The 9,390-nt window shown below is 37.4% G+C and overlaps 1 protein-coding gene across 1 annotated transcript; it reads left to right on the top strand.

Annotated features, from left to right (window-relative positions):
- The first annotated feature begins 1,776 nt into the window (after nt 1–1,776).
- FABP7 (fatty acid binding protein 7) lies at nt 1,777–7,972 on the top strand. Its single transcript, XM_060753272.2, has 4 exons — nt 1,777–1,939; nt 3,735–3,907; nt 5,570–5,671; nt 7,725–7,972. Exons 1-4 carry the CDS (start codon nt 1,867–1,869, stop codon nt 7,773–7,775), a joined length of 399 nt encoding a protein of 132 aa, XP_060609255.1. The 5' UTR covers nt 1,777–1,866; the 3' UTR covers nt 7,776–7,972.
- Nucleotides 7,973–9,390: the final 1,418 nt, after the last annotated feature.

Below are 9,390 nucleotides of genomic sequence, written 5' to 3'. Positions count from 1 at the left end.
GGTGATCCAGGCCACGGTCATCTCAAGACTGGACTACTGTAACGCCCTCTACATTGGCCTCCCTCTGTCGGTGATTCGGAAGCTCAAGTTGGTACAAAACGCAGCTGCTCGGCTTCTTGCGGGAATTCCGATGAGATGCCACATAACACCAATCTTACTACAGCTGCATTGGTTACCAATTGAGCACCGGATCACTTTCAAAATGATGGTACTCACCTTTAAGGCCTTGCATGGTCTGGGGCCAATGTATCTGAGGGATCGTCTCACCCCCTACCAACCCCAGAGATCCCTCCGTTCTGAGGACCAAGATCTATTGGAAGTCCCCAGTGTCAAGACCTTGCGTCTAACGGCACGCAGACGCAGAGCCTTCACAGCAGTGGTGCCATCAGTCTGGAATGCTCTGCCACCTGAAGTTCGTGCCCTGCGGGACTTACCAGCTTTCCGCAGGGCATGTAAGACATACCTGTTCCGACAGGCTTTTAATGTTTGATACTGTTGTTTTTAAATTGTTTTAAATTGCTTTTAAACTTTGTTAGATTTTAGCTATTCTTGTAAGCCGCTCCGAGCCCCAGGGGAGTGGCGGCATATAAGTTTAAATAATAAAATAAAAAATAAATAAAAAAAATAATAATGTATGACATTGGCTTCAGCATCAAGGAAGGTATTTCAAATGGAGCAGTCTATAATAACATTACATTTAGCCAGTTCTAAGTGTTCGGAACAAAGATGATATAGAGTAGAGAACTAGTGGAATATCCAGTATTTTGATTTCGAGACTGAGGGATAAAATCAAAACATGGAAATGACATACCACACAACAACTTATGTTTTTCAAACCAAGATATTAACTACCTATAAGTGCAGTGTGTCACACTGGGACAATGGCCACATTTATCTGGTTCTCTTAATTTCCTTTGAGTATTTGAGGAGAAACTTGTAGATTTATAATTGAAAGCTCTGTCAGCATTCACAGGATGTATCTAAGAGATGGGACTGGAATGAACAGTCTGCTTCATACTGTTATCCCATCACGTATCTTCTATTTGGCTAGTTCTTGTCTATCTAAGACGAAGGCAGTCACTGCTAACAAATTGCTAACCTTTGAGCCTGTTTCTGTTCACAGTGATAGAAACCACTATATTGTGTGCAACCACATTCAGTGTCCCATTTTATTTAATACAATACCCTTCTTTCTTAAAAAATCAGCCTCCATATTCCATGGGGAAGTAGTGTCTCAATAAACATCAAAGATTCAGTGTGCATAACTAACAATTGATCTTTCTCACCCTCCTTTTGGTGGTGGGGGTGGGAATACTCTGTCTCCCCTCTCTTTTTTCTTGTATACTCTTCTGCTTTGAGAGACAGAGGGTTAACACTTGTCTAAGTTGGAGGATAAGGGTTCAGTGTCTTTTAGAAAGTGTCACCAGTGTTGAGCTTTTGGCGGAAACAAGTCTGAATGTCTTATTGTGTGTGTCTCCCTTTGAGGCGGCAATGTCCCTTTGCCAAGTTTTCAAACAGGACTCAAAAGACCCTCACACATTTTCACATCTCCCTTCTCCCTCCCCCTTCTCCCTCCCCTAAATTTTGGACATAATGGGGAGACCAACCAACTCAGTTGACCTGGTGGCCTGATCCAATCAGCAAACCAAAAACCTTCCTCTCCCCCCACAAATCTCTCTTCTTTTGACTCAAAGAAGCAATAGGAGGCCCTGGGAGGAGTCTGTAACTTCAGTTATTTCCAGGGTTACATGCCTCTTCTATCACTCAAGAAGGGATTTTGCTGGAGTGAAGGTGAAGGATTTTAACACAGCCTTAGGAGTCTCCCACCAGTTTCGGACCTACTATTTGTCTTCTCCAACAGCTAAAATGGTTGAGGCATTCTGTGCTACTTGGAAGCTGATTGACAGCCAAAACTTTGATGAATACATGAAGGCACTGGGTATGTATAGAAAAGGCTGCATAAAATCATTCTTTCATTGGTAGAACCTTGATCATTTCTCTTTAGTAGTTTTAAGGGCCATAGAGTTTGAGATTTTGCAAAGGAGTAACTGGTTTCAGCAAGGGCAGACTGACTTTTTAAAACTAAACCATTCAAACATGAATGAGTAGATACAATATTTATGAATTAATTTTTACCCATAAGTAGCCAATCTGCTTGGATTTATGTTGATGTATAGAGAAAGATGAGAAGAATTTGTGTGTGCACCTTCATGCTGCATTTCTATTTACAGCACCCCATGAATTGCCTGGGATTTTCTTAGGCAAGGAATACACAGAAGTGGTTTTGACTATTGTTCTTATTGTGTGCTTTCAAGTCATTTCCAACATATGGCAACCCTAAGGCAAACCTATCATGAGTGTATGATTTGCTCAGGGTCACCCAGTAGGTTTTCATGGCTAAATAGGGATTTGAACTCTATTCTCCACTATGCACTTGATACTCATTGGAAGTCTCCCATCCGTTTAGTAAAAGTTGTATGACTTACTCAGAACTGGGAACCCTGGACATGCATACTAGAAATTAAGTTTTATTATAGTCAAGAAGCTGGTTTTGAAGTAAATATATTTAGGATAGAATTATGAATGTACTTATGAGTATATTCATGGCATAAGTTAGTACAAATTAAACAAATATTTTCAGGACTCAGTGTGTGCTAACACTAAGAGCCTAAGCACACACTTCCTTTAAATTTCCATTAAAATATTCAGTTGAAAATGACTTAACCACAGGGCTTGTCACTTTTAAGTACCTCAGTATAACTAAAATGAAAAGGAAGTGCTCTCTCGCTGTAGCAGACAGAATTTGCATAGGAAAAGGATTTTGTAGCCAAATGTAGAAACTGGCTGAGAGGAAGGAGAAAGTGTGCTGTACCAGTCTGTAAATGTCAGCACAATTACATATGGAAAATAATGGACATATGTGACATTAAGAAAATTAAAATTGGATTGGACAGAGCAAACATGTCATCTATGTAAGCTAAACGGTACTACCAATGTAGATGAGGCAAGTATATGCAGCACTGGCACCCCTTTATCTTCATTATTGCAATTTGGTAAGTTAAGTAAGCAGTATCAGAAGACAAGGAATGTCTATATATATAGCAAAGCTTAATATTATTTAAAATGTGGAAAATTAATTGTAGAGATAGCCGATGTAGTGTAGTGATTTGAGAATTGGATTACAACTCTGGAAACCAGAGTTCAAATCTCCGTTCAGCCAAGAAAACTCACTGAGTGATTGTGGGCAAGTCACACTCTCTCAGCCAAAACAAAGAAAAATGCCGCTGAAAAAATATTGCCAAGAAAATCCCATGATAGGTTTGCCCTAGGGTTGCTAGATGTTAGAATGGTCTTCAAAACTCAAAACAATAACAAATAGTTTGTAGGTTTACTTCCAAGTAAGTTAAGGATATTGTCCCATATGCTGTATAATGAGTTGCCTCTGGGCTGAGAGAGGTGGTATATAAATGTGGTAAATAAATAAATAACCAAACAACAGACTGCAGTGCAATCTTTGTTACACTCATTTTGATTTAACTCGGTGTCCTATTTGCTACAGTATTGATTTTCTTGGATATCTTGAACATACCTGTGGAATAATGAGATACAAATGAAATGAATAATCAGAAGAAAACATTGTTTCTTAGTGGGAACATTTGAAGAAATATTTATTTTATCTTTAGAATTCAGGATCTGTTATATACTTTCTAAAAAGTGTTAACATGTTTTTTAAGGTGTTGGCTATGCTACTCGCCAAGTGGGAAATGTCACCAAACCAACGGTGATCATCAGCCAGGAGGGAGACAAAGTGGTGATCAAGACCCAGAGCACTTTCAAGAACACAGAAATCAGTTTCAAACTGGGAGAGGAGTTTGATGAATGTACAGCAGATGATAGGAATTGCAAAGTAAGGAAGAAATGGTTCATACAATTGCAAGAGTTCTTTTGTCTTTATTTTAAATTCATCTTTCTTTTAAATCATTCACAGGAAGGAAACTATTTTGTGTTATTTGTAATGGAAACATTGACTGATAATAAGTGATGACAGTTTACTCAGAATGTTCAAATAATAAAATAAAGAGAGATTTATTTTCTTTGTGGATTGTTTTAGCCACTCTTTGAGTTGTGATATTGAATGCAACTGCAAGATATAGCTATTGGGAGGGGCAAAATTAGGGTTTCCCCTCTTATTAAAATTCTGCTCCTCAAGGACATTTTCCTTATGTCCTCAAAATTCAAGCATTGCAGAGAATTTGAAAAATAGTGTTTGCTGTGTTTTCATTGTTTTAGTAGCTTTGCTGCCTCGTTCTCTTTTGATGCCTGTACAACCGGTCCTTCATAACCACAGATTCTGCACCCTCGGATTCAACCAACCAACCATGGCAAACTTTGATTTGCCATTTGAGCATGCCATTGTATATAATGGGACTTCAGTATCCATGGATTTTTGTATCTGTGGGGGTCATGGAAGCAAATCTCTATAGATACCATGGACCCTAGAAGTTATAACTTAGGAGACTGAAGAAAAATACCATGACGGGAGGCAGAATTCTTATCTGAGAGTCCTTGGAGAGCTATTTAGTCCAATGGGACTCAGTTCTAAACAAATGCTTTGAACATATAAATGCCAATTATTTATTCTGTGTTTTTCCTATCTTCTCTAAATCCTCTCACAATTGCCACATTTTAACCCTCTCTGTAGATCAAAGGCCTGTGTGGAAGGCATATCTATAGTTCAACTTAGATATATGCTTGGTCTCATTATTATTGCTGGAAGTGTGTCATATTTTTTGAGTAATCGCAGGTATCAGTTCTTTTCTGATCTTGTGTTTGAGAAGCTTCACATGACTATTTAGCTGCATGACTTTGAATGTGTCTGCAACAAACAGTTGCACTTTAATTGCCATGGTTCCACCTATAGAATCCTGGGATGTGTAGTCTGATGAAGTACTTAGTATTATTTACTAGAGAACTGTACTGTGGTCCCCTGAAATCTAGAACTTTACAGGTTAGAATTTTAAGTTCCTCACAAAACTTCAAATCCATAATTTCAAAGGGTGGAGCCATGATAATTTACCTGGAATTATAATGCTATAACTCTGTAGTGCAGATGCTCTCTAGAAGTTATAGATTTATCCTAAGCATGGAATCCAATTTACTAAAAATGTTTTAAATGTCCCTGCATGAGGTCAAACATCAAATCACATACATTATAAATGTAATTTTATTTTCTCTAGCAACACAAATAAGAATAAATTTAGTGCCTTTTTGTGCACATCTCATAGACACTCCCCAACCAACTATGTCAGTTGGGAGATTCTAGGAGCTGTAGTACAAAATGTAACTATTTAAAGCTCTGAGGTGTTTATATGAGCTTTTAGAGTTTCCCTGTTTTAAATATATATCTAACAAATTCACTGGTTTAGTAAGCCAAACATTTCATATTTCAGAGATTTAAAGAAAAATTATCAATTCCCCAGATTGTACTCAGAATTATTTATATAATTTTCTTTGACATGGCCTACAATCTGATGTGAAGTCTCTGATGTGTGTGTTTTTGTGCTCACAGTCTGTGGTGTCCATGGATGGAGACAAATTAGTCCATGTGCAGAAGTGGGATGGCAAAGAAACAAACTTTGTTAGAGAAATTAAAGATGGAAAAATGGTCATGGTGAGTAAACTATAGTTTCTTACAGACACATATCTTTAAATCCTCAGCTTATTATGACTCAAATATTTTGACTGCACTGAACATTTAAAAAGTCTGAAGAACATGTTTTATAGTAAGAAAGTGTAACTCCAAGTGCCAGTCTCAGTTCCTACTAGAATCAAGGAAGTTGTGTAAGTATTGATTTACCAAGTTCCCATTGATTCAGCCAATCTATTTGAGCTAGAGTTAGATCTTGAGTTAGATCAATAATTTTAACCGAGGAGTTGCAGTACAAAATCTGATAATTATCCATTTTAGCTGGGAATGTTTCAATTAAACTATATTCTAATGAATTTTATTTTAGGAATGTTTTAATGCCATTTCCCTGTCAGCAATCTCAAACTGCCCCACAAGTCTTATATTTGCACAACAGTCACCCCTCTCTTCTTTAGGCATCAAAATAAAATTTAGCAACATATTCCTGAGAAGCTAAAAATCCTTCTTCTACATATTTTCTCTCCTTAGATTCCAATAAATTTGTAATTTGTTGCCTCTCTTCTATCAGAGATAAAATTTGCATTTAATTGTTTCAAATTATGACATGTTGATAATTCAATAGATGTTGAAGGGCACTTCTCCCCTAATTTGCACCTTCTGGACTGATTGTCTCTGAGTGTACAGCATTGACCTTTATCATGTCACTTGACTTTCATTCATGATTACAACCCACAGTCAGTCTATAAATCGCAGGAGATGCAACATTCCCCATAGATATACCCTGCATACTTTAGTCAGCATCAAAATTCATAATGGTCTTATTGGTGTGAAACCAACAGCAGCAATAGATAAGAAGGATGTATGCTTTTCTCTCATGGGTAACGCACGAAACTTTAAACCTATACTACCAGAATGCTAGGAGGAATTTTAATCCTTTGATAAGAATATATTATATGAAAGGAAAAAAAAAGACATTGTGCAATGTATACAAGGATAAAGAAGCCCCCAGTGGTGCAATGGGTTAAACCGCTGAGCTGCTGAGCTCATTGACCAAAAGGTCACAGGTTTGAATCAGGGCAGCGGTGTGAGCTTCCACTGTCAGCCCCAGCTTCTGCCAACCTAGCAGTTGGAAAACATGCAAATGTGAGTAGATCAATAGGTACCATTTCGGCAGGAAGGTAACTGTGCTCCATGCAGTCATACTGGCCACATGATGTTGGAGGTGTTTAAGGACAATGCTGGCTCTTTGGCTTAGAAATGGAGATGAGTATCACCCCCAGAGTCAGACATGACTGGACTTTATGTCGGAGGAAAACCTTTGCCTTTTAGATATACAAGAATAAAACAATGAAAAATTAACATTGTGCGAATTCATCTTCCTTCCTTCCTTCCTTCCTTCCTTCCTTTTTGTTCTGGGACAAACTTTGAAATACCAACATTGGTTTTCAGTATGATTTGATTTGAACTAAAGGAAAGTTAATGGCCAGCATGAATGATGTCAACAACACATCTCTAACAGTTTTCCAAGCATTTTGCAAGTCGAGTATTATTTTAATTCTGCAATTTTAGAAACACACAGATATAAAAGTACATAGATGCCTTGAACATGTTTTTAATACTAGAGAAGAGCTTCAGAGCTGGCAGGGCACTTGAGCCAGAGCGTACATTGTTGGCATGATCATATATAAGATAACTGCAGATTGAGATTATATTGTACATTAATGATCTTTTGTAATCTACTAATATATTATGTCTATCTTCATTCTTATGATAGTTTTTTTAAAGATTTATCAGACTAGATATACAAACTCCAAGCTACTATGAGCCAACACATGCTGAAGACTGTAAAGCAGAACTTAGGATGGTAGATACTTAGTATATTTTCAACTAGAAATGTTTGCTATGTTAGCAGTCCTTCCTTACTGGCATGATATTGTATGTTTTGTAACCACCAGTTTCACTTCCCCCCAACAATTTCTTAATTCTGCAACAATGATTCATTGGAGACTCAGAATCACAACATTTCCTGCATTCAATGGTACATATACTAATTGTTCTATTTTTGATCATTTTGCAGACCCTCACCTTTGGTGATATTGTTTCTGTTCGCCAATACGAAAAGGCATAGAATTTTTGGATCTCTTGAGTTTTTTATACTTCGGGATGAAATGAAGAGCTGTCTTCAGTTGACTACATCTGAAATGAAAGTCATGGAAAGAAAATGAAGTGCTAGTTAGTGTTTCAACTGCATGCCACCAAATTCACAAAATTTTGCTTTGTAAATTGTTGCAAGTAAAACTTTTCAATAAATTCCTGAAATTCTTATTTGTCTGCTATTATTTGTCAACAATATTATCAGTCAGTCATCAGATGCCAAGATCTTTGAGGATGTGCCACATTGTCTGGATTATACATACATGGAAATAATGTACTGAGAATTATCATTATGGACAACAATATCTGAATGGCCCAGATCAGGGTATTCTTAGCAATGGATATTCCATCAACCAGTCTCAGCCTTTAAAACAAAATGTTTGAGGTGAAGGTTTGCATCATCTAAGAAAATGACTGCTCCTAAGAGGCTCCCATTGCAAGGATGCCCCTCACCATATGAAAGGGGGGGGGGAAGGAGTATGGTCCTCATGTATAGTGGTCAATGGGGCACTTTAAGAACTATATCAACTCTGTACTAATTTTTGTAAGAGTAAGGACTTTGCCCTAGCCCCTATTTCCCCATTCTGAAAGCCCACACTTAGACACGTTCACTTCAAAAAAGAGATTTCGTGTTAATGGATCTCATGTTAGCACAACTCCAGTTCACTCAGTTTGTTCTTTTCAAAACTAAAAATGACACACTGGGGCCCCAGATACTAAATATTCATCAAGAATGCTATGACTAGAAAAAAACATCTATATAAAATTATCATTCTTTGATATCTACCAAAACTCAAAATGTATACGATGCTCATTTATATTGATAAATTGTGTTTCTATTGTATTGTTTCTATTATAACAGCACTCCATGTAGTCATGTTGGATTATACATACATGGAAATAATGTACATGACCTTGGAGGTGTCTAGGGACAACACTGGTTCTTCAACTTAGAAATGGAGATGAGCACCACCCCCCTGAGTTGGACACGACTAGACTTAATATCAAAGGAAACCTTTACCTATTGTACATGGTTTATCTCTCAACTTTGAATTTGTTGCTAACTGCCATCAAGTTGACTTTGACCTATGGCGACCCTATAAATGAGAGATCTTAAAGTTTCAGGGCCATGGGTTCCTTGCTTGAGTCTAACCATCTGTAATGCAGTCTTCCTCTTTTCTTTTCTTTTTTTCTTCTTTTTTTGGTGAGTCATGTCTTCTCATGATAAGTACAACGGTATCAGTTTAGTCATCTTGGCTTGCATGAGTTTAAAACAATCCACAACTTTGAAAAACAAACAAAGACTTAATACTATGGAACTTGCTTCCAATAGATAGATGGATGGATGGATAGATAGATAGATAGATAGATAGATAGATAGATAGATAGAAATATATAGGGAGGGTGGCCAATGGATCCATCAACACAGGGCAGTGGATTTATATTTGGCTCAAAAGCTACAGTCCCTATAGCTTTTCTGAGTTGCATAAATGTTCCCCCAATCCTGGATCCTATCCCAAAAAAAGGTCTGCTAATGGAAGAATTCCCATACAGCTTTCAGCAGCTGTGGGAGGAATGGCAACAGATGC

The sequence above is a fragment of the Anolis sagrei genome, chromosome 1, assembly GCF_037176765.1.
Source record: "Anolis sagrei isolate rAnoSag1 chromosome 1, rAnoSag1.mat, whole genome shotgun sequence".
Taxonomy (NCBI): Eukaryota; Metazoa; Chordata; class Lepidosauria; order Squamata; family Dactyloidae; genus Anolis; species Anolis sagrei.
The sequence above is the reverse complement of the archived record's forward strand: the minus strand, read 5'-3'. Positions and strand labels throughout refer to the sequence as shown.